This window comes from Centroberyx gerrardi, chromosome 15 (genome assembly GCF_048128805.1).
Source record: "Centroberyx gerrardi isolate f3 chromosome 15, fCenGer3.hap1.cur.20231027, whole genome shotgun sequence".
In the NCBI taxonomy this organism is placed as follows: domain Eukaryota; kingdom Metazoa; phylum Chordata; class Actinopteri; order Beryciformes; family Berycidae; genus Centroberyx; species Centroberyx gerrardi.
In genome coordinates this window covers 15,061,462-15,086,845 of record NC_136011.1, presented here as the reverse complement: position 1 = coordinate 15,086,845, position 25,384 = coordinate 15,061,462, and the positions used below count along the sequence as shown (strand labels likewise).

The following is a 25,384-nucleotide window of genomic DNA, read 5'->3' as shown; positions in this document are numbered from 1 at the left end:
CAAACACTTAGGTGCTGAATAAACCTCCGAGATATATTTTTAGATCAGAGATAGAAATAAACACACTCACATTATGAGCCACCCGTGCATACTGCAGGTGCGTGCACGGACGCCCACCCATACACACGCACACACACACACACACACACACACACACACACACACACACACACACACACACACACACACACACACACACACACACACACACAGACACTGAAGTTGCTCTGCAGTAGTTTCTCCTACTCCACTGTTTCCGACACAAGTCCTCCTCTCTGAAGTTGTATATTCCAATTATCTCAGTCTCCATCTCTTCTTTCCAGAGTGGCCTGTCTTAGTGGCTTACTGCTGGTGTTGCTTCAGGCTGAAAACAAAACACAGGAAAGAATTTGTTAGTCTTGTTTGTCTCTGACACAGGCAGATCCGACACGACAGGGCTCCTTAACCACAGGGAAAATCGTGTCCGACGGGGCAAAATATTCTGTTTCTGCCATGCTAAATCCCTGGCAAGGTATCTCATTTACCTGTAAATCCATGCCTCATGCTATTCTTAATGTAGCGTATGATAGCAAAATAAACCAAATCCTCACCGGTACAAAACAGATGTCTGTATGTGCAGAGATAGAACACTGTAACCCTGCATTGCTTTTATTCTGCTGCCTTTTGGGTGTACTGAGAATCTTTATACAGGGAACGACAGCTCTACTGTATGTGTGAAGCATTAACCAATAATCCTGTTTCACAATCTTCTCATAATTACAGCCGTCTATTATGCCTCCTATTTGGCTGTTCCCCAAATTAAAACAAAAGAGCAAGATAGGAGCATAAACCCTCATGTTGAAGGTGCAATAATTACTGTGGCTGGCGCTGCAGCTGCATTCTGTAGCTTTATCACAATGAAACAAAGCAACTCCAGAGGCTAAGTCGTCACATTTAATTAAAACAAAGAGATACGTTTGATTGAAGCACATGTTAAGCAACACCACCTACTTGAGTGAGCAGTATTTTTTACGGTAGAGTTTATCTGGACCCCCTTGGGACAGGAGGCCTTTAAGGGCACTGAAGCGTTCAGAATCCAGGAGCAAATCTTTGCTAAATATAACTGAAAGATAAAATGTGCATGTAGGATTGCTCTCAGTCATTCAATTGCCTGCATGTTACAACAGAGAAGTTGCAACAATAACAAGCAACACAGCGCAATACCTATCTCTGCATTTATTATGCTTATCTTGTAGACTTGTTGGTTTGAGGTTCTGCTGTAACTTTTGATTCATCATGCTGTTTTTCAGACACACACACACACACGCACACGCACACGCACACACACACACAGGGTGAAAATGAGATGGTTGTCTCCATACATGGCCATTGGTCAGGGTCTGAAATGGAGGCAAGCCACTCTAACACCACAACAAATTCTACCATTTTCTTCGCAGTGCTTGCTAAAATGCCATTCCTCCATCGCGCTCTAGTTGGAGCGTTGCCCCAGACACTCAGAGAGAGAGAGAGAGAGGGGAGAGGAGGGAAGGGGAGAGGAGGGGAGGGGGGGTGGGCAGAGAGAGAGAGAGAGAGAGAGAGAGAGAGAGAGAGAGAGAGAGAGAGAGAGAGAGCGAGAGAGTGGGCTACACGGGCACCCTAGCTGTCAGCACCTATCCTGGTAATGGCTGTTAAAAACACTGGCCTCTACACCCTGTCTGCTCTGTCAGGACTCATCTAGCACTTTGGACTCTCACTGAGGTGTGGGGGGGCCGCAGCTCTGATCGCCTGTATCGCTCTCTGGGAGGGGAGGGGAGGGGAGGGGAGGGGAGGGGAGGGGAGGGGACAGGTAGCAGGGAGGGGAAGGTGGGGGGGCAGGGGACAAGGTCAACCTACTGGGACAGGGGGCACACGATGGGTGAAGGGTGGGGCAGCAAGAAGAGAGGGGTGGGGTAGGGAATAGAGCTGAACAATTAATCGTAAAAAAAAATCGCAATATGAACTGAGGCTGCAATTAATTGCTAAAGAGAGACGAGTGTCCAAAATTAATTTCTAAACAAGGTGTTTTAGAGCTGCAGGTAATCGTTGTTCCATGAATCAAGTACAATATTGGTGAAAACCTTTCTTCATACTTAAAAAATATCCTGCAGCAAATAAATCCTGCACACTGACATCTATTTTTTATTTGAACAAAATCACTTTTCTTTAAACATTTTAAAGTTCTAAAAAATGTACGACTTGAAAAACTTGTGACGATATGAACCGCAGTTGAAATCACAATTGTAATATTCTGTCAAATAATTGGATTTTTTTGTCAATATCTTTCAGCCCAAGCAGGGAAGGCACGTGGGGGGAGGGGAGGGGAGGGGCGGGTACTGGAGAAAGATAAGGGAGGAGAGAAGGAGGGCAGGAAAGGTGGCAGGGAAGGTAGGAAGAATAGGATAAGGGAAAGGACAGGAAAAACATCATGGCTGGAGCGGGGATTGCAGAGTGAGGGGCTTGTGTTGGGGCAATAATCTCTCCAAGGTCCTTATGGGTGCCTGTGCATGAGATTATACGAGGATGAGAATGTGTGTGTGAGAGAGAGAGAGAGAGAGAGAGAGAGAGAGAGAGAGAGAGCGTATGCGTCTGCGTGTGAGAGAGTTGTTTGTGAGGATTTGGAGGTCACCCTGGCACGCTGCGTGTGTGTGTGCCAGGTAAACGCAGCACAGCGGCGCCAGTTGCTAAGGGAGCGGAGCTGTGAGTCACGATTCAGGTCGTGACCCTCCGCCTTAATAACATCACAGACAGAGGAGCGGGGTGGACAGTGGAGCTCCGGGCAGGGTGTGTGTGTGTGTGTGTGTGTGTGTGTGTGTGTGTGTGTGGATGCAGAGTGTGTGCGTTTTTGTGCTTGTTGGGTGGACGGGGTGAGAGAATGAGGAGGACAAGTGCGGGTTTTTTTTGGGGGGGGTTAGTGAGGGGAGCCTAAGGCGTGTGTGTGTGTGTGTGTGTGTATGTGAGAGAGAGGAGGCATGTGAGAGAAGTGCTAACCAGTGACAGTCCTGAATTAACCTTTCACCTTGCCTGGAGCAGGGAGAGGACGCACACAGACACATACACCGATTCACACACACACACACACACACACACACACGCTCGGCAAGCCTGTCCTATTAGCAGGTTGATAGCTCAACCATTTGCGTTCAGGGCAAAAAAGTTACTTCACACTAAGCACTGTAATCCCTCACTGTTTGCCACCAACCCCCCTCTCTCATTCTGCCTTTCTCTCGTAAACGTGCATTAGTTTGTTTTGCAGTTGTGTGTATGTGTCCTCGGTGATACTGATGCTGAATAATTACCAGGGTGAGTAGGCTAAATGGATTGTCCTCAACCCCACCATCATACCCTTGGGGCCTGCGTTAACATCAGCATGACACACACACATACACACACACACATATACACACACATAAAGACAGATCTGAGGACAGAATCACAGTGGTAGGAATCATAATAACTACAGAGCGCACAGCAGCCAGAGCCCAGGCATTCTTAGTGAGCGATGTGAACATGAATAATATTATACGGGTAATTTAAGCCAAGCAGTCTTAATGGTTAAAGGCATGCTCCAACCATGCTGATGACTCCCATAAAGCAAGCTGTGCTTTATTGGTTGCTTTGTTCAGTCATGTGGCAACCTGGGAGATAATTAGTGACCGTTCTTGTTTTCTGCTGTTTTTCTGTTCTTATGTATGTGTGATACGACAGGACACGCGTGTTGGGAACCGTTCCATAAAAGCCCTGATACCCTTGAGGATGTTCTGTACTGTGATTATGGGCTTCTTCTAGTTCAGGTTTCTGGCAAGCCAGAGACACAGGAGTCTCTATGTAGTCGCCACTTAACTCACCTAGTCGTCCACATCTGTAAATCAGCATTGGTTTATTGAACTGTGGCTTTTTCCTGTGTTAAGTTCTGGCCTTAATCACTGAAACCCACGTATATTGATTCCTAGGGACAAGTGGAGCAATGACTGACAAGCGATAAATTATTAGAAATGAGTCTAATAGCTTAGAGGAAACACTGGCCCTGAATTCTCCCCTCATGTGAATTATCTGTGTAAGACATGGCTTCCAAGTAGATTTCTGGCAATTTTTATTGATTTTTGCTCTCTCTCTAAAAAAAAACAAAAAAACTAAAGTTAAGAACTACTATTTGTTCTCACTGCCACAGCTTACTGAAGAGAGCATTCACTGCCCCGATGAAGGCCACGTAGCCGAAAGCGTTTGGCGGTGGATTAAAGCACAAAGCGAAAACACAGAGACGAGTTGTGTCTCTTCAGTCTGCACCTCGCTGTGTGTGCGTTCTCTCTACCTAACTTTATAAGAGCCACATCTTGCCGTACCTAACTGACACCCATGAGGAGCAGCTTACGGCGGTCTGCCTCCGTCGGTCTGCCTCTGCGGGGGAATTGGACATGTAGAAGTGGGCAGCGGGCAGGCGACGAGCTCGGAGCAGAGCCATCATCACATCATTTTCCAGATTTCTAGACACAGCTGTACGGGCGGCGGAATCAAATCAGCTCTGTTAGAGAAATCTGCAGACCGTGCTGACAGATTCCCCTCGTATTCACCACTCAATTTTCACCTTTTTTCAATCTAACCATATTTTTTTCAAAGTGCATTTCAGCCAGGAGCGTTCATTTACTTTACTTTATTTACGTTCCAATGCTGATCGTTGCCCACTTGGCTTCATTACACCATGCTGTAAACTGAATGGTCTGGCAACTTTATTAGGTTTACGTCTTTAGTGTTATCTTCTTAAACAGCTCCAGCAGCAGTCGGTGCAGCAGCCAGGCTGGACAGACTCTGTGGAGTCTGCAGTGTTTCAGGTGACCTGTGTCTGACTGTGGACTCTACAAAGCAGATGTACGGTACAGATAAGGAAGGCTGGCAGATTGACACATCCAGCTGTTGAGGGAATAGAGAAATCTGTTGTTGTTTTATGATGACACATTCCTAATGCCAAACACCACACACACACACACACACACACACACACACTTTTTGTGGATGTTTCTTCGGTGAGAGCTAATCCCCTGCCGCTGTCAGCCGTGCTTTCATCTCCTCCATAAAGCTCCTTACACAAGCCAAAGCTCATCCTGAGTGTGAATGGACACACACACACACACACACACACACACACACACAAACACCAACACACACACATACACACTCAAATACACAAATATGGGGTGGAGGATCTCGTCAGTTTGGCAAAGCCTTGACGAAGCCCTGAACACCCCCAAGACATGAACAGAACAATCTCAAAAGCCTCACTCGCAAAACTGCACAGACACACAAGCGTGCTGCTACATTCACACACACGCGCGCGCGCACACACACACACACACAGACACACACACGCGCACAGCAAAATACATATATGCAGCCCAACTCTACAATTAGACAGCTTGTTCCCAAAAGGGAAAGACTTACTTAAAATGTCTGTCTTCAAGCCATGTGCCACAAAAACAAACCAACAGACAAGCACACACACACACACACACACACACACACACACATACACACACACACACTATTCATTTCAAGAGCCTTTCTTTCTAAACTTGCAATGCCTTAGAGGTTGTCTTGTCTTGAATTAGCGTCGCAACCCGAGTGTGTGTGTGTGTGTGTGAGAATATGTGTGTGCATGTGTGTGTCCGTGTGTGTTGGTGCTCCCATGTCAGCAGAAAATTTGACACTTCACACACTGTGCTGCACAATAGAGTGTGACAGGGGCTTTATTTGCTATCACGCTGTATCATGCCCCCATACCACACTCTGCTGCAAAGGATAGAACGTAACGCACAATGATTTAGCGCTGTGTGTATGTGTGTGTGTGTGTGTGTGTGTGTGAGAGAGAGAGAGACATAGCCTAAAGCAGTTTCTCTCTCTCTCACACACAGACCCACATGCACATACACCAGCGCTCACTTATGTAGTGTGTTCCACCTGAGCGACCGGGTGAAGGCAGAAGAAGCGATGTCGATGAGGTGGAACCTTGGGGTCTCGTTCCCGTGTTTCCCGGAGGATCGATACGGCAGCGCACCACGGCTCATCTCCAACTCACCCCCACCCCGCACCCACCTCGCTATCCAAATCTCCTCCCTGTCCCATTCGATCATCTCTCTCGCACCCGCAGGGACCTCGTGAGGTAATCCCGCAGCATCAGACACACCCCAGTAAATATCACTTCTCTCCCTCTCCCACAAGACGCCACCAAACCAAACACTCATAGTGTGCTACAAAATGTCAGCACCTCCCCTCTCTCCCCCCTCCCCCCACCCCCCACCCCCCCGTTGACATCCCAGTGAACAGACCTGAGTAAATTCCACTGCCCCGGAATCAGACTCGGGGGCCCCGCGGTTCTGCACATTTTCCCTTCCCGACACCTCTTCTACTTCACAGCACTTCCTCTAAGCCGGCCTGATAAGGCGGCCGAAAAGACTTTCTCCCCTTCTATCCGGTGACCTATCAGTACTACTCCTCTAAATCCCTCGGTACTTCTCTCTCAATCTATCCCCCCGCCCGTCTCTCTATCTGTCGATGCCCTGTCAATCCGTCCTCTCCATCCTAAGCAGCAAAGCCCTGAGCTGTCAGCAGTCAGCGCTGCCGGACTCACTTCTCCGTCCGCTCCAAATCTGCTCCTTATCTCTCCGGCTGTCCCCCCCCCCCCCTCCGTCTACCTCTCAGTTCACTTCACGGAGATTTTCTCTCCGATGCAATTTCGTTTCGCTCTCCGCTGCCCTTTGCACCTCGCGCCGCTTCTCGCCGTCCCTCGCATGCTCTGTTTACCTCCGCCTTGCCACATCTCTCTGTCCCATCTGCCTCGCCTAATCGCGTTCTCTCGCACGCTGTCTTTCGCCATCTCTCCGCTCTTTTGTCTCTTTTCGTCCCTCTCCCAAATGCGGTTTCTGTCTGTCCCCTCGCATCCCTCTGCCCATCTGTCTCTCTTTGTCTGTTGCATATACTGTGGTTCCTCGCTGTCTCTCCATCTCTCTTGCTTACCGTCTCTCTCTCTCCCTCTCTCTCATAAACATGGCTCTTTCTGTGTGTCTGGCCTCTTCACTCTTTATGACAGTCAAGCTGACATGTAGAGAGAGTTAAGACCCCCTGTTGTTTCCTTTTACGATCATCTGCGACTTCTATACAAAGACATTGTATAACTTCTCAGCAGCAGTTTGAGCTGCAGTACCAACTAGTGCTGCACAATATCGAGAAATAATTATATTGCGATTATTTTGCTTAATATTGCAATTGCGATATTAAGTGCAATACAGTACACAGAAAATACAATATTTTTGATTTCTCAGCAAACAAGAAACAACACAATAAAAACTATGTCGTTGCTTAATATTTGCTATGTTTGAATACAATAAAATATTTTTTTCATAATGTGCAATTTAATTTATAGGCCAAAAAATGGGGCTCAGCACCATAATACCATGTTTAGGAGTCCATTCTGAGCAGCTACCACTCTGATAAAGTAATTGCAGCCTCTTCCGATTTTGGAATTTGAAGTAGTTCATATTGCGATTTTAGTTTTTGTATTTTTTTTTTTAGCAGCACCTGGATGTTAATGCTTATATTAAGGCTTAGGCTTTTAAACAAACACATTCACTTTAAAATAGAGTGCTGTACTGAGAGTAGAAAAATATGATGATTAACTGGAGTGAACATACAGCACATAGTTACACATAGTTAACACAGAGAACATGATTATCCTCTTGATTTTCTGTTTGTAAAAATACTTTTTTAGCAGCTAATGGATACAAGCATTTGAAGTTTTGTCCTTGGCTAAAAGCATATATCCTTTCTTTCTGTTTACTTGCTTTTTTCCCCCTCCCTCCTTCTCTCTCTGGCTGTCTCATCCTTGTTTTCTTCGCTCTCTTTTCTCTCACTACACCCACCTCTCTCTGTGTAAGAGTTAACTTGTTTTGCAGAAGTTTGGTGTCTGCACCCCAGACAAGTTATGCTCTATGGCTGACAAATACAGACATTTCAGCTGAAATCCCTCAACTCTCTAAAAAAAAAAAAGGAAAAAAAAAAGGAAAAGAAAACAAGAAACAACCACAACAACAGAAATAGTGCCGCAAGCACTCTTTGTCTGGCAAATATTCCATTCATGACACACTTCATTTCCATTACATTGCTTTAAATACACATAGACACACACATACGCACATACACACATGCCCACCCACACACACACACACACACACACACTAACACTCTGCCTACACACTGCCTACAACCACTCTCACGGCTATCTCATGGTAAATGTATGAAATGTAACAGTTCTCTGTCACAATCCTTCCTGCTTGTGGATATCATTTCCCTCACACTGACTCTGATTACATTTTTGAGATCAATCATGAAAAGATCTAATGTAATGAGACCACTTGTCCTCAGTTGGCCTCAAGATACACCACCAGTCAAAAGTTTGGACACATCTGATTGAATGTACTATGTTTTTAATTATCTTCAAGCCATTTTGATCTAAAAGCTTATGCTTAAACACCTGGAATTTGTTTCTTAGACAAATATAAATAGTGAAGTTGATGCCTATGTATGAATTTCTTTCCAAAGCCTTTGCCTTTCCATCAAGGCAAAGGGCGGCTACTTTAAAGAATCTAAAATATAAGACAGTTTTGATTTGTTTAACACTTTTTTGGTCACTGCATAATTCCATTTGTGTTATTTCATTGTTTTGATGTCTTTACTATTATTCTAAAATGTGGAAAATAGTAAAAAATAAAGGAAAATGTGGTGTGTCCAAACTTTCGACTGGTAGTGTATCTGTTATGCACATTGTGTGGCGGTATTTATTTAAATGTACGTCTGCATGACACTACCGTGGTCTGCCTCTAGATGTAAATCTGTTTACATTGCTCGTGCATTGTGATTGGTTTGCCTCCAGACTGCGTAGCTGATGTAGACCATGTCATCTGGCTCATCAGATTCCAAGGTGAACAGACTTTAACTCAGGAGAGGTCAGACCTGCCAGTTAATGCATCCCGCTGTGATAAGATGATAAAAATCACGCTGAACCGACAAGCGTCATTGTAGTCATTGACATTTTCCTGGAGACCTCGGCGCTACAGATAAGCCCTCGCCCCGACTTTTGAAACAACTCAATTCGTCTCACATAGTCTCCAATCGGCTTCAAACAACACCCCATTGACTTGTTACAGGGAAGGGAAGAGAAGAGGGCTGTGCTGCAATTCACTTCCCTTATCCAGTGTATCCAGACAGCAAAGCTCATCCATGTATTGATGGGGTCTTCATGGGCAATCAACTCACATTGGCAATACAGTTCTCCTTGGGGATCAATGGACTGTTCAATCATTCATTCATCCATGCTCCATCTATCCATCCATCCATCCATCCATAGTGCTTAGTTTTGAGTTGTACTGACTTGTTCTGGTGCTTGGAGCCCTGGAGGTGTGCATGGTACTGCTCAATGGAGTTGAGAACCACACTGCAGACACTGCAGGAGTAACTACTGCGCAGTCCTGGAGAGACACAAACACACAGCACAGGCACAGCAGTTATTGTAATGATACTTTCAAGGAGTATTAATCATAAAAACCCTCAAAGGCTTCTGTGTCATCTCTATCATTGTCATCATCATCATCATCATCATCATCATCATCATCAGCGAGACCAAGAGGAACAACAATAAAAATAACATGTGAACTAACACCAGTAACAGTCTTATTTCTACACTGAGCAGTGCAGGGTAATTTTCATAATTACAGTGTATCTGGAAGAAGATTTGATTAGACTAGTCATTAGCAGAAAGCCAGTTACATTTTTAGATCTTTAGATCATTGCCTTCTACTTTCTAGTGTGTGTGTGTGTGTGTGTGTGTGTGTGTGTGTGTGTGATTGTGTGAAGATGTTTTTTCAAACTTCAGCAGGGCGGGAAGAATTAGGACATTGAGGGCAACAAAAGAATAATGTGCTGGAGTGTTTGCGTGCACGGTATCGTGTGTGGGAGTGCGTGCACGTGCGTGTGTATTGTATTTGTGAATGTGTGCTTGAGATGGTATGGCTCAGAAGCAGATGTGAACTAATTAGAGGGTTTGCAGGTGGTCGAGATGAACACCCAAAAATAGATGGATGAGAGAGGGATGGAGACGCTGACAGAGAGGGGTGAAGAGAGATGGAGAGGGTGAGTGGGTGGGGTGTGTGTAGGGGTGGGGGTGGGGTGGGGGGTTAGGTAGACAGAACGAGTGAATAGAGGAAATTGCTGGAGAAAAATACGATGTGCGTAGAAAAGATGAGAGAGAGAGAGAGAGAGACGGAGGAACGGAAAGGATAATGAGTTGTCACGCTGCAGCAGTGATGTCAGATGCATGCCGGGGTTTAATGACCACAGGAGGAAACATGACATCTCGAAAAATAAATAAATAAATAAATGCATAAATAAAAAGCATTCACACACGTGGTAGCTACAGCATGGCGGCAGCGATTTGAAATCTTCTACCGCACACGGCAGAGGAGGCAGAGGGAGTGCAGACGGTGCCGGTGTGGATTGGGCAATCAGCAACATGACATAATTGGTCATATATTCTCTCTCAGCGCCTGAAATGCTATTTTTGTTTGCTCACATTTTGCGCACTGCGGAGCCGTCACTGCAGAACTCTCCTCAGATAGCAGATGAACTACCTTGACACTTCAGGGTTGTATGACAAAACAATCAAAAATTAATTGCTTGAAACCTTTTTCCCACCCGTCCCTCCTGTGTGGTTCCCTGTGTGTGTGTGTTACTTTTTGAGAAACAGGATGAGCGGATGATTCTGGATGCGTGTTGGCCATGGCTAGAAGGAGGCGTGCTTTCGCATGTGTGGGTGCCCTTTTCTCCACTGCCATTACTGTCTGTGAGATTTATGAGTTGTTGGTGTATTCCATCACCTTTTGACCTTCTGTGGCAGTAATTGGTAACGCATGTTGGGAGATGAAGCACTAATACAGTGAGGAGCAGAGTGAGGTCATTGAGACTGGGCTGGGACTGCATAATGTGGCATAATGTGGCATATCCCATCCCTCCAGTCTCAAAGTTGCTCTATCTGTTTCGGAGGTGATCAAGGACAAGCTGTGATTTACAAGACAGCCGTGACTGAGTTAGTCGCCTGGAGTAAGGACTGTTTCGGCTTAAGTGTTGATGTTTTGCATGTATTAAGAGTGAATGATTAACTCCGCTCTCTGCATATGTGTGTGTGGGACAGAGAGAGAGAGAGAGAGAGAGAGTATCCTCTTCTGCCAAGTTGTCATTACCTCTGTTCTCTCAATGAAAAGGCTATTAATTGGAGAGGAGATTATTGGGAAGAGAAAGAAATGATAAGTCTCTCTTTCTTTTCCATCCTAACTCTTCGCTGGTGCAAGGATTACAGAATGAGAGGTCTATTCTGGTATACATGATAAATATAAGTGTGTGTTTTTATTTGTGTGTGTGTGTGTGTGTGTGCACGTATGTATGCACAAAGGCAGCTTCCCTGCTTTTAGTCTGATTGATGTCATCTCCCCACTGCCTGGCCGAGTTGCAGTGATGTACAATATGCTGCAGTTCGTGTGCCAGTGTATGTATGTGTGTGTGTGTGTGTGTGTGTGTGTGTGTGGGTATGCGTGTGTGCCAACTGTTTGAACACACACACGCGTGCACACATACACACACACACACACACACGCACTCTGTTTTGGTTAATAAAGCACTTTTGGCATGAGACCGTGCTGCGCCCTAATCCATGTTAATTACATGCAGGGAAAGCGTGCGCGCGCCAGTGACAGCACACAATGCGGGGCTGCGAACGTGCGTTTTTCGTGAGCATGAACAGTGTGTGTGAGGGTGTTCTAAGCCTTGTTAATTACACAAGAAGATATGCCAGGGAGAGAGAAAAGAGGAGGTGAGACGAGCTGAGGGAGTGGGAGTGGAATCAGAGCTGTTTGTGGCTGTCGTTGAATGTACAGAGCCTTCCAGCATTACTGGCACCGCTGGTAAAGAGAAGCCTAAAAGCCTGTCAAACTAGTAATGAGCTGTATTCTGCGCTCAGAAAATTGAGAAAATTACGTCCTTTTCTCCACATGTATTCTAAAGGCGTTGTTGCAAAGCAATTTAATTTCTTCCTATAGCTTCAGTGTCTGACAAAATTCGACTTAGCCTCAATAGAAGCAACATTAATGATCCATCTGATGCTCATGGTTTGTTCCATGCTCTATCAAGCTGTAACTGCAGCTCCTTCTGCTGTATTTGTGTCTCGGTGGGTTTTCAGGTACTGGTCAGGGCTGACTATCGTGAAGTGTAGTGTAGCATGAACTACACGGTTGATTAAATAATGGGATGGTTTTAAGACACAGAGGGAGTAAATGAGCCTTGAACAAACTGTACTACCACTGAACATGAAGATAAAAATGTTTCCTTTCAAGGTGGGGTTTCTTCTGTTTCCCCGTGCCTTCCTACGGGACACCTTCAAGTGAGAACCTCACTGTGAGGTATTCATCTGTAATTGTATTCACCGTGGAGGCAGGATAATAGTTTACAGTGATTTCACTACCCCAGAGCCTCCCTGCTTTGGTACTCCATTAGTTTACCATGTGCTTTGCCAGATTAAAAAGTAGCTGAATCTAAAAAGAAACTCTGAAAAGCCCACTGAGATGCAATCAAAACCAACAGTCTGCAGCAAAGGCTTGACAGCACATCTCACAGGAATATACCACAAATACAGTAGCATGGCGGAGAGGGGTTGAGCTTCGGGTGAAAGTTATATTGAATCCAAGTGGAATTTTACCAAGCAGCAAACTTTGAAGGACTTTAAAAATGACTAATTAGTTTTGCAGCAAAGTGTCACAGTAATTGCAAAGACCATCTGCTTTAGAACAAAATTTATGAGACATAGGAAACAAACTATTTTTCTGAACTATTGCTTTTGAATAAAATGATTGGATTCCCTTAATTTTCTAAGCTCAAGCTTCAGCTCATTACTTTATGTTGTTTACATTTAGCTCTCTGGCTCATCTTGACCAATTCATAATTCTCAAGGGTACTTTGTAAGAACGTGCTTATGTAGGCAAGATGTGGTACTACAATGCCTATTTCTTGTTTGTGTGTGTGTGTGTGTGTGTGTTTACTGTATGTGTATGTGCATGCGTGCATGTGTGTGACAGTGTTACACAGTGTGTGCTATCTCATGGGAGAGGGGGTCAGTCTCGTCTCTCGACTCTGGCACAGTCATCAATCACACACAATTTTCTCTGCTTTGGTACAACACCCTCTCTTGAGTCCACACACGCACACACACACACACACACACACACACACACACACACACACACACACTCTCCAGTACTAGACGCTTATCTCACTGTTTCTAATTCTCCCCTGGGTCTCTAGAGAGAAGAGACAGGGGAGACAACGCGCTGGCTCTGTCTTGAGGGGTTTCTACCCCTGTCGTGATTTATGTACAGACACAGCCGAGTCAGCCGGGTTCCCCCCCACCCCCTCCCCCCTTCCCCATCCACCCCCATGATCCATCTCCAAGGGTTTTGTCTCGCACCACGCTGTGGAAAATAATGACATTCTCCCCTATGCCCTGTCTGCACAATTATACACAACCAAGATACAAGAGTAAGAATCGGTGTCAATATTAATGTCATGGGGATTTTGGTGATGTGTTCCAGCCATGAGAGAGGGAGAGGGAGAGAGAGAGAGAGAGAGAGAGAGAGAGACAGAGACAGAGATAGAGACAGAGACAGAGAAAGAATATGCAGGTACAGGTAAAGGTCAGTATCATCAATAGAATACAACCAGACAAACACTGTATCATAGTTTGAACAAAAAAGGAGAGACAGAAAGAGAGAGAGAGAGAGAGAGAGAGAGAGAGAGAGAGAGAGAGAGAGAGAGTTTTGGTGTGTAAATAATTCACCTGTGCCTCGTGGGGAGTTAATGAGGATGACAGATGAGACATGAGGAGAGATCGGAGCCCCCAGTGGTCTACATACACACACACACACACACATACACACACACACACACACACACATACACACACACACACACAAACAAACAAACAAAGGCAAAAGGAGGGGTATAGAAGCACGAAGGAGATGAGAAAAAGATAAAAAGCTTGTAAAGGGAAAAGAGTTCTAGTAACGGGAAAAGGAGGACAAAAGGACAGAGATGAATTTGCACTTGGCTGGGAACGAGTTTCTCATTTCTCATCCCCCCGCCCTCTCTCTCTCTCTCTCTCTCTCTCTCTCTCTCTCTCTCTCTCTCTCTCTCTCCATCTCTCTCTCTCTCTCTCTTAGCTCAGCTGTCTTCTCGCATTCACCCCTACCTCTGAGATTACACCCAGCACACCTGTGACTTCACACCTGAAGTGGTGATAAAAGCCAATCAAATGTGAGAATCTCGCATCAATGGCAAAGTGTCTCACCCAAGAACAAACGACTACTGACGCTAGAGTCGCACCGTGATGTGCAAAGTGTTTCAAACTAAAGGCACTGGAACGAACACTTGACTGATAGCGCGTACAATTGATTACGTCAGCGGTGAGCTCACTCAGAAACTCGGACCAGTTCATTGCCCTTGGAGAAAAAAAGAAAAAAAGAAAAGACTAGCAATAGATTTTGCAGAGCTACGCCTGTCGCTGCGTGTGCTTATCTTGATTGAAACGAAACAAAAGGCAAATCTTTGGCAGTTATTTGTTTACTGTAATTAGTTAAGCATTTTAGTATCTATCTACTGTTTTGAGTGCATTATCTAATGAGGTGCATGTTGGGATTTGGAGTCAAAATTTTGCTAAGCAACAGCTGAGGTTGTGGGATCTGGGTCACAGTGTGTGGATGGAGGACGATATCCAACATGACACCACTTAAAGCCTCTGAGCCAGTGTGGGCGGCAACGTGACTCGTGCTTTTAATGTGATTGGCTTCTTGAGATGATGGTTTGTGTCATGGCACCTGGAGCGCACAGCGAAATGCACGGCTTCAGCTCGTGTAGGATTTACTACATGTGTGCGGTTGTGTGTGTGTGTGTGTGTGTGTGTGTGTGTCTGTGTGTATTGTGCGTGCAGTATGACTGTGTCAAACTTATGTGTGTGTGTTAGTGTGCTGCTCATGTGCAAATAGGCTGTGCGCTGCAGGAGGATGACGTTAGATGGTATCACACTTAGAATAGGCAAAAGCATTTTCTGTATGTGCCAAATACTATTAATAATATCATTAGAATATAATTCTGGCACAAACGTGTGTGAGCGTGTGAGGGTCTTCTTCATGTGTGTGTGTAAGAGAGAGAGAGAGAGAGAGAGAGAGAGAGAGAGAGAGAGAGAGAGAGAGAGAGAAAGAGAGACAGACGGCGTATTCATGTGAGATAGGATAATAATAAAAGCAAACTGCCTGCCATGGTAACTGTAATTTGATTCCAGTTTTCCCAGTGAGTAATGTGCAGCATGAACTCATTTTATTTAAATCCTTCATTTAAATGTATTGATTGACCCTCTGTCTTGCTCTGACTTGCTGGACGTTCTGTGTGGGATTTGTCAGATATCACTATGGAGTAGATTTGGGTGTGTGTTTTTTTAAGTATACTATGTGCAGCATGCTAACAGAGGTCCTACCACTCTGACAGTGTGATGCTAGCACTAACAAGTGTGAAAGCAACGCTGTAATATGAGGCGCCTCTATCCCCTGACAACCAACATGGAAAGGTTAGACTGTGGCAAGCAGATGATGAAGGTCATAATATGTGGCAGGATTTTTGTTTGACTGATATACAAGTTCTTTTGAGCCAGTACTAATATTGATAATAGGGGAGGAAATATTTGCTTGGAAAGGTACTATCCCTCTGATTTGGCTGTCACAGGCTAATTGTGACAAAGGGCAACACCTAGGGCTATTCGCCCAGTAAATGTGCTTTAATGTAGCACAATTTATTATGATGGCCCTCCCTAGGTGTAGAATTGTTTTACAAATCTAAATCATACATTTTAAAGGTAAGTGTAAATGGGCAGTTAGCTGTTTTTTTTTTTTAATTCTTCATATAGTGGGAAAATAGAGACAGAAATAGGGTAGACACAAGAGAGAAAGCCAGTCAGTCATACAGAATGTAGGTTTTGCCCGGAGGTATGGTGAATGTGAAGCCTGTCTTAATGCTAACAGACTGTGCTAATTTTATCTGTGCATGATTGGAGTGACACATCCTGGTATGATATGTGTGAAAGCTATACCAAAATGAAAGGCATATCAACATTTCAGGAGCCCACCCCTCCACCCCCCAGATGTAAACACTTACTGAATGCGATCTCCCCCTTATCGTCTTTCCTCATACAAAGTCGTAACACCCCTTCTGCCCTTCACTTGTCACTTGCGTTAGGAAAGGCTGGGCCCGCGGCCAAGAGGCTGACCTGTGCTCTCCGTGGCATCCAGACTGCCGGCGAGCTGCTCCAGGAGGCGTGCCCTGGCTGCGTTCCTGCGGTGTTTCTTGCCCTCGTAGTGCTGCTGGGCCATCAGAGGGTTGTTGAACCAGGCGCCGCACAGACAGCAGTACTTCCCGGCCTCGCCTCCGCCGGTTCCGCCGACCACCGCCACGGGCCAGGGCAGGGCCGGGGGGGGAGGGGGGCACGCCGCGGGGTCTGCGGGCTGCGGGGTGGAAGGGGAGGAATCTGGGGGGAAATGAGGAGATGGGAGGGAGAGAGAAGGAGTGAAGGGTGAAGGGTTGCAGAGGGAGGAAGGGAGGATGGTGAGGGGAGAGTGAAGGGGCACATTAAAACTAGTTCAGATGTAACGTGTAAAGATTTTGATAGCAAACTTGAAACTTGAGAAGCTGAGGTACACCATGCATGGATCTCGCAAAAACTTTAACCTGGTATGGTGCCCCTTTATGGAGTTTGTAGAAAACCTATCCTTTGCATGACCACAGTCATGATTTTATGATACTGTGATTGTACTATGACTTAAAGGTGGTAACAACAGATATGGTACTTACTGGATGTACTTTTTATTTAAAAAAAATTTTTTTTGCTATCTTTACGAAAATGGCTGTACATTATTTTTCTTTCATTTGGGAGGACCTTGTATTTTGGTCCTGTCTTCTCCACATAAGTTTCTTAGGTCCTGTCGCCATCATTTTATTAATATGTTTGTTGTTGTTGTATTTTTGTATGTCTGAAAATCTGAAAATAAAGTTTATAAAAAAAAAAAAAGAAAAAGATTTTGATAGCCCTTAAACATCAGTCAATGCAAATGATGTTCAAGAGTCTACTTGAAATGGCATTTACATGAAAATATTATAACTGTAATACAGTCAAACGCACGCACTCTCACATACACACACACGCATGCAGACATACACACACACTCCCACATGCACATTGGAAAGCACTAGGGTTAGAGTGTCCCAATGGAGATTGAGAGCAAAGAGCAGATTGCTCTAGGCCAGATCTATGGAGCGCAGATGAGGGTCGGAAAAAGGCCAGTGGCACTCCAGGGGCCAATCCAATGGTACTAGAATCTGACTCTCTCTCCTCACATCTCCTCCCGAACCTTCCTGTCTCCTCTTCTTTTTCCCACCTCATGCTCTCTCATCTCTCTCCTTTCCTTCCACCCCCTCTTCTCATCTTCTCCCTTTCCTCTCTTCTCCTTCCCTCGCCACCCAATCCCTCGGTTCTTTCCCAACCCTTCTCTCATATTGCACTTTATCCCTCTACACTCTCTTCCTTTCCTCATCTCTTCTCTGTTCTCTTTTCACCCTCTCCTCTCCTCTCCTCTCCTCCCTTTCCTCTCCTCTCCTCTCCTCCCTCTCCTCTCCTCTCTTCTCCTCTCCTCCCTCTCCTCTCCTCTCCTCTCCTCTCCTCTCCTCTCTTCTGTGAGGGAATAAAAAAAGAAATGGCAGACTTTCAGGTGACCTGCTACTCGTGACATGGCACTGGTTACCATGGCGATTGCCCATTAATAGCCAACGGGCGCTGACATGACCATGGGACGTGGCTGTGGGTGACGCAATGAGGTTTGTGTATGCGCTTGTCTACGTGTGTCTGTGTATGTGTGTGTGTGTGTGTGTGTGTGGGTGTTTGGGTGGAGGTGTGAATGTATAATCCATAAGCAAGTGTGTGTGTGTGTGTGTTTGCACATGAATGGACCCCCAGAATAGACGGTGTCTCTGTGGTACAGTACAGTACGTGTGCGCAAAGAGGATTGTCTGTGCTCAAACTGTGTTTATTTGAACACAGGGAGGGGGTGTCAGGTCCACAGCCAAATTGTGTGAGAAAGCTTATGATGCCAGATGGCATGTCCAAATGTGCCGATCTGCCATCTAGAAAGTGTCAATGTCTCTGGAGTTATACCGACATTGACTAAACACGCACAATACCTCACGTTTAGACATTTTACATCACGACCGAATGCACAAAAACTTGCTTTTACGCCCCCAACAAGTCATGTAACTCCTTCATAATGACCATCAACTCACTAAAGACCAGTGAAGTGTTTATGTGCATTGCTGACCAGTGACCATGTGTGGGCGTCTATGTGTGTGAGGTGTTGCGAGTCTGTGTGCATGTGCATTTTTTGTGTGGTGTGTGTGTGTGCGTGTTGACTTGATTCTAGCCCTGTGAGCTGATTGGTTGCTCATACCTTGGCGTGTTCGGTCTCTGTTCACATAGTTACTGTATCTATGGCTGTCTCTCTGCTCCTCTCACCAACCACACCCACTCACATTCGCTTCCCTCGCTCTCGCAGTCGCCACACTATCGTCTCACTTACAAAACTCTCTCCCTCTGTCTCTTTTTTTTTACTATCATTTCATTTTCCACTATTAATCTCTGCGAGGCATGATTCCATCACTATATATCCAACTCCCTGTCAGGCCATCCTAAAATCTCCCGAGTGGCGTGGGTGCCATTCATGTGTGAGTATTTAGGTGTGTGTGTGTGTGTGCATGAGTGACAGAGTGAAGCTCCTTCGCTCTGACAGCTCTGTGGAACAGCGCGTGCTGAGCAGCAACAGGGAGAGATGGGATGTGTTTTTCTCTCCATCCCTTGTTTTCCCACCCTTTCTTTTCTCCTGACTGTGATCTGTGCACAGCGGAGCAGAAGTAAGTGTTTTTCACGGAGTGGGGGCATGGAGAGTGTGTGTGTGTGTGTGTGCAAGGGGCGGGTGGGGTGTGTGTGTGTGTGTGTGATATGCGAAAGGGGAGGGCATGCAGGTACACTCCCTGCTCAATACCTCTCAAGGGCATCTCCATCACACATGGCCCTCACTTCCTCCTGACTGTGTGCTTGTGTGTGTGTGTGTGTACATGTTTGAGAGTGTATCCACGCAAGAATGTGTTTCTCTGTCCATTAGCGTCCATGTGTCCTGATAGCCATGTCATCTGTGTATAGCATGAATGTGCATGCATCTGTCGCCCTGTCTATCTATCTATCTAATACATGTTTGTGTGTGTGTGTGTGTGTGTGTCTGTGTGCCCGTGTGTGTGTCCGAGCCTGTCAGTTTAGCTGTGCGTCTACGGTGGAGCCTTCATCTCAGAGTGATCATGAAGGCTACTTTTGACTTTAATCTCTCCTGAAACCCCTCTTCCTCTCTCCTAGGTCACTCTTGACTCTCTTCCTACCCTTCTTCTTCATTCTCTCTTTTTCCTCCAGGTCCCACTGTCACAAAACCGCGGAAACGGCTGTACAGATGTGACACTTCTCCAAAGTAGGCCAAAGTTTAGCAAAAGTCACTCAGGGGCTTGATTAGAGCACTCCATTTGTAGCAATTGTGCGTTTATAGCTCTGTGAATTTTCACTTTGAATCCAATTTAAATCACATTATGTAAAGTTCCTTTCCTTTGGAGACGGCTCGCCAGCACTGACACTTAAAAAACGATAATCTTAAAGGATCGTAAGCATGAATAAAAATCAATTTGTGGATGTCTAGATTTGTAAAGGCTCCCTTTGAAGGTGAACTTATTAATGGTCAGACCTTTAAAAATTAAAGGCCGTCTATTTGCTTCAACTTCAAGGTTTTTCTTCCTCGGCCCCTGTACAGTATGTTAGCGATTCCAGACATTTATTTCCCAGGCAGGAAGGTTTGACTGAAGCATGACTAAAGCTTTCCAAATCCACTAAAAATACAAATGTATGCATTGAACTAACAGTGGTTCTCAGTGTAGTGATACATGTCTCAAACAGTGGATGTCTGGATGTGTGTGTGTGTGTGCGCGCACATGGGTACATGCAAACATCTGTGTATGTGTAAGACATCGTGGGTAAGACAGCACATGACAGAGTGTGTTTTACATTATAGTTAATTAGCATGTTCTATAGTGAGGACTGTCTCTGTGTGCAAGCATCAAAATTGGAATCCAATAGAGTTATTGATCACATGGGGGCCAAGCGGCTTGTCACCAATGTAGTTCAAAGACCAGAACAACAATAGACTGGATCTGCCAAGTTTTCTCTTTCAAGTCTGACCCGCAGACAGACACTGACCGACTTCCACGGTGAGGATCAAACACCGCAGAGAGGATTGGTTCACTGCGCTATTCTCTTTGGCTCTGCTGCCCACAGCAGAACTGGCGCCGGGTCGCTGGCCTCATTCCTATAGCTGCTCCTATACCTGCTGTGATCAGTCTGACAGCACTGGCGCTCATGTGCGATACATGTCTCAAACAGTGTGTGTTTGGGCATGTGTGTGTGTGTGTGTTTGAGTGTGTGTGCGCTGTGCATCCTGTTGCGACTTGGCCAAAATCGACCCTTGACACAGAGACAGAGAGTGTGTTTGTACCTGTGTTTGTAGGGCTGGCCGTGGCTGTGGGTAAGCTGGGCGGCTCTCCTAACACCAGACGGACTCTCTTGGCGTGGGTTTTGCCCTGGTAGTGGGACTGGGCCACAATGGCTGAGGTGAAGAACATGTTACACAGGGTACAGCATTTGTTCCTGTCCACCTCCGTCTCTGCACTGTCCTACAGGAGGAGAGGAGGGAGAGAGGGTAACAGAGAGAGAGAGAGAGAGAGAGAGAGGTGGCGGGGAGGTGCGAGGAATTGTGGGATAAGAATGGACCGCAGGGGAGGAGAGGTGCAGGGAGGTGCAGAGAGGGGGATGGTGTGAGAAGGAAGGGAGGGAGAGGAGGAGGAGGTGAGAAGACAGAGGGAAAGAGGAGAGGCGAGAGGAGAGGAGAAAATGGAGAGATGTACACTTTGCACTGACCTCACTGGGCTCGGTCTTGTTCACACACACACACACACACACACACTTACACACACACACACATACACAAAGAGAGGGCTGATCAAATATTCATCTCTCCAGTGTGCTCGGCTGAGATTGTGGCTCGGCCCTTTCACCACTGCTGGTTCATTACTAATGATGAGGGGGAGCTGTTCCCCACGGGAGAGAGGGAAAATAAACAAAAAGATCAACAGCTTGATAGACATAGATATACACACACGCTCATACACACACACACACACGCACACATACACACATACAGAGAAGTCAAGCGATATCTCTCCCTCTCTAGCTATGTCTGTCTGTTTCTGCCCATCACTACACTGGAGAATCTATAAAGCTAATATCAGAGTGAAAACCATAAAGGCTACTTGTTAGAGAATCAGAACCTCCCCATTCACATGCCTAGTCCCATCTCTTTCTCTGTATTTCTGTTGTCATCATAACTTCTCAGCCTTCTCATACAGCTTTCTATGGATTCAAGTTTGTTTACTGCAATTTTGAAATGTTCTGCAAAACAAAGTCTCCTATATTGCAAGGCTTGCAATTGCAGCACATATTAACTGCAGGAACATGCTTCCAATTCCGTCAAGAAAATGATGGGATTTTCAGGAATCGTCACAATTTTTCAGTGATAAACGCTCTAATCAAGGCACTTTCCAATACGCTTTGGCCTTTAACTGTGCTTTTATTGTAAGTGCACATACTGCACAAAATGATGGAGATTGTGCAATTTTTCAGAAAAGCTCCAGCAAGGTTGACTGTAATAATCACTAAAGAAACTCCTGGGTGGCTTGATAAAACTGATAGAAGTGATGGTTGGTTTCATAATAATCACACAGCCCTCCTCTCCTCTCTCCATGCGCACACTTCTCTGCCTTTCACCTCTATTTTTTCACACCTTTTCCCCCATTTGTTCTCTCCTCCTCTCTGCTCACGCTGCAGCTACACCCTCTCACTGTCTGTTCATCCAGGCTCTTGTTCTCTCCTTCTGCCTCCCGAACTCCCTTTCCATTTGTTTGCACATTTCTTTTCTATTCTCTCTCTTTCTTTCTGTCTTTTCACACCAGTGCTCTCTCTAGTCACCGGTGTCAAATCGAGTCGGAGGAGAGAAACCTCAGTTCTCAGATAGAGGACAATAATAGAAAATTGTCTGCCACACCATCCCTGTGTGTGTGTGTGTGTGTGTGTGTGTGTGTGTTGTGCATGTGCGTGTGTCTGTGTGTGCATGCATGTGTGTGCGTGTGTCTGGTGTCAGCCTTGGTTAGCATCACGGACAGTGGATGTGAGAGTTAAGGACACCTTTACCTTCCAGGCTTAGCTCTGTCTCTCATCTCTGCCATCTCTCTCTCTCTCTCTCTCTCTGGTCGCTCTTCCCCTCTCTGGCCTCCTCTTTTGCTTTTTTCTCTCTTTGCCTTCCCTCCACTCTCAGCCTCTCTCCCTCTCCCTCTCTCCCTCTCTCTCTCTCCTTCCTGCATCCTCCCTCCCCCTCTGGGCACCAGTCTCAGTGACTCTGTGTGTTGTGGGATGAAATATTTATCTGTATTGGCAGGTCCTCGCCACCCCTCCTCTCCTCCTCCTCTCCTCCTCCTTTCCTCTCCTCCCCCGTGTCTCCTCCTGCTGTGATCGTGTTAAAGGCTTGCTCTGAACCGTCCCTCTCTCTCTCTCTATCTCTCTCTCTCTCTCTCTCTCTCTAACTAATTTTCCCTCTCCTTCTCAATTGATACGAATTCAATTAATTCTGCTTTATTAGCATGATGAAGCTATTTCATGTTGCCAAAGGAAGAATGTTATACTCCTGTGTAATAAGGTGTGCATATCTGCTTGTGTGTGTGTGTGTGTGTGTGTATCTGTTTGCAGTGTGTGTGTGTGTGTGTGTGTGTGTGTGTATGTGTTTGTATGTAAAGTGGAAACAGATGCTCTATATTTATCCCGTGATCTTTATTCATGGTTGTATCTCGGGAGCCATAGTGCCCATAAGGACAAGTCTTGCTCCTCTCCTCTCCTCTCCTCTCCTCTCCTCTCCTCTCCTCTCCTCTCCTCCTCTCCTCCATCTCTCTCCCTCCTCCTGCCTCCCCTCCACCGGGAGCAAAGTTTTCCCTCTCTCTCGGCTCACTTCCCCCCACTCCACTCGCTCATTATCGTCTCTCTCCTGTTTCTAGTGGATTCCACCTCCTCTCTTGTCTGTGTATTTTCCTCTCTTCTCTTCCACTTGTTCATTCTATTGCTCATTCCCTCTACAACTCCCCTCCCCCCCCCCTCCATTTTCTCTGTCTTCTTATTTTGCCCCCATGGGCCCCGCTACCGAGATCTTGTTCTGCCGAAATCTTGTTGTACCAGGATGAGAAAATCAACCTCAGTGAGCTGATGTCCCACTACTGCCTGGTTTTGACTGAGGACAGAGAGACTGAGATGATTCTCCATGGCAGCCTGCAGTGGTCTCACCTGTCAAAACACATTGAAATGTAAAAGAAGCACTAGACAGAGATGGGACTGAAACACAAAGAAGCATCTATGTAAAAAAACAAACAACAAAAAAAAAAAAAACAGCAACACAAACTCTGTCGTTCGCTGACAGATGTTACACCAGGGATTTGGTTTAGGAGAAAGTTTTAAACAATTTTGTGTGTGGGTGACTGACATATGAATAATTGTCAGCTCATTACAGTTGCCACTCCATTGAGCCACTTTCAACAATAAACACCATCTCTGACTCACTCTTTTCCTCCATCTCACTCTGTCACCGCTCCAATATCCGTCAATCTTTCCGTTTCTTCAATCTTGATTTTCTCCTCCCCTCCTCTCAATCTTCCTCTCTGTTTTGTCCCTGACTCCCTCACTTTCTCTGCCTGTCACACACACACACATCTGTTGAGACTCATTTACATATGACCTATTTGGTGTGTGTGTGTGCATGTATGTATGTACGCCTGCTCATCCACTGCCTGACAGTGATGTCTGTATCTCAGAATATTTGTTTGTGTGGCCTCGCCCTGCTCCTGCACCTAACAACCGACTTCTAATGAGGTGTGTTTATCTTTCTCTCCTTCTGTTTCGCTTTCTCTCTCCTCCTCCTCACTTCTCCCGCTCTGTGTCGAGGAGCTGGGAACCATGGCTAAATATACACATGGAGAAGCGCAGGGAAACAGACACCCCCATTTGGAGTTTGAAGAAGCGCTGAAAGTGTAAATTAAAAGGAGCGACGGTGCAAATATAGCATTAGAGGAGGAAAAGAGAAAAAAAAAAGGCATTTTGTTATCTGTTGCCCTCGCGCAGGTAGGAAACGGCACAGACGGAGAGATGGAAAGAAAGCGGGGAGGGAGGAGAATAGGGGAGGAAAACGGATCAACTCCCCTCCCCTTTCATCTGGGAGCACCTTTCCGACCTACTTTCTCTGCGTTTGTTCTGTGACAAACACTTCCACACAAACGTACACCGCCACACAAACCTCAAGGCTTGGCATTTTACAGTGCGTAGATGCTGGCATTTCATTCACTCTGCAAGAGTCCCGTTCTGCTGCTCCCATTGGACTGCACCATGTCAATCAGTGCGAGAACAGAGGGGGGGGGGGGGGGGGGGGAAACAATAAGATGAAGTGTGAAGAAAAGATGTGTGAAACTTCCCCTGGGAGCAAAAAAAAGATGAAAGAGATGAAAGAGGAAAAGTTTTATCCTGAATTGAATTGTAAAGAATTTCATCTCCGGCGCAACACTCATCTTTCATCAAAGTTTTCCAGCATTGTCAGATAGTCAATGTCACGTCTCTGTGTGAAAGGTTGTGAACAAAGTGCTTACTGCGGTGCTCACAGTACATTACATTAAGTGTGTGTGTGTGTGTGTGTGCGTGTGTGTTTGCGTGTGTGTGTATTTGGTGTCCCATATGAAGTGAAGGCCAGGAGGGGCTGAGTCATGCCTTAGTCACTTAGGGAGACAGATGGAGACGCAGGTGTTTACATTTCTGTGTGTGTCTGTACACCTACAATCACGCGACGACCATGCCTATTTCATATGTGTATATGCACTGCAGTCCATGTGTATCAGCTTTTAATGTCTTACTGTATACATTGTTTTAAGAAAACTGTGCAGAGTTAATCTGGGTAAGCCATGAACATGATAGCTTGTGTCCAGATCAAGGTTCTTATATTTACGATTTCCAGTTTTT

At 45.7% G+C, this 25,384-nt stretch overlaps 1 protein-coding gene across 2 annotated transcripts in view; it reads right to left on the bottom strand.

Annotated features, from left to right (window-relative positions):
• Positions 1 to 342: 342 nt before the first annotated feature.
• The window catches only part of LOC139923383 (zinc finger matrin-type protein 4), a 30,995-nt gene continuing 5,953 nt past the window's right edge, over positions 343 to 25,384 (bottom strand). Inside the window, exons 3-6 of one of the 2 annotated variants that reach the window (XM_071914141.1) lie at positions 20,781 to 20,958; positions 16,418 to 16,675; positions 9,434 to 9,530; positions 343 to 364 (exon numbers count right to left, since the gene is read on the bottom strand). In XM_071914141.1, the coding sequence (XP_071770242.1) occupies positions 343 to 364; positions 9,434 to 9,530; positions 16,418 to 16,675; positions 20,781 to 20,958 (555 nt within the window). The remainder of the gene's footprint in view (positions 365 to 9,433; positions 9,531 to 16,417; positions 16,676 to 20,780; positions 20,959 to 25,384) is intronic. The other variant, XM_078288571.1, reaches the window with a different exon arrangement.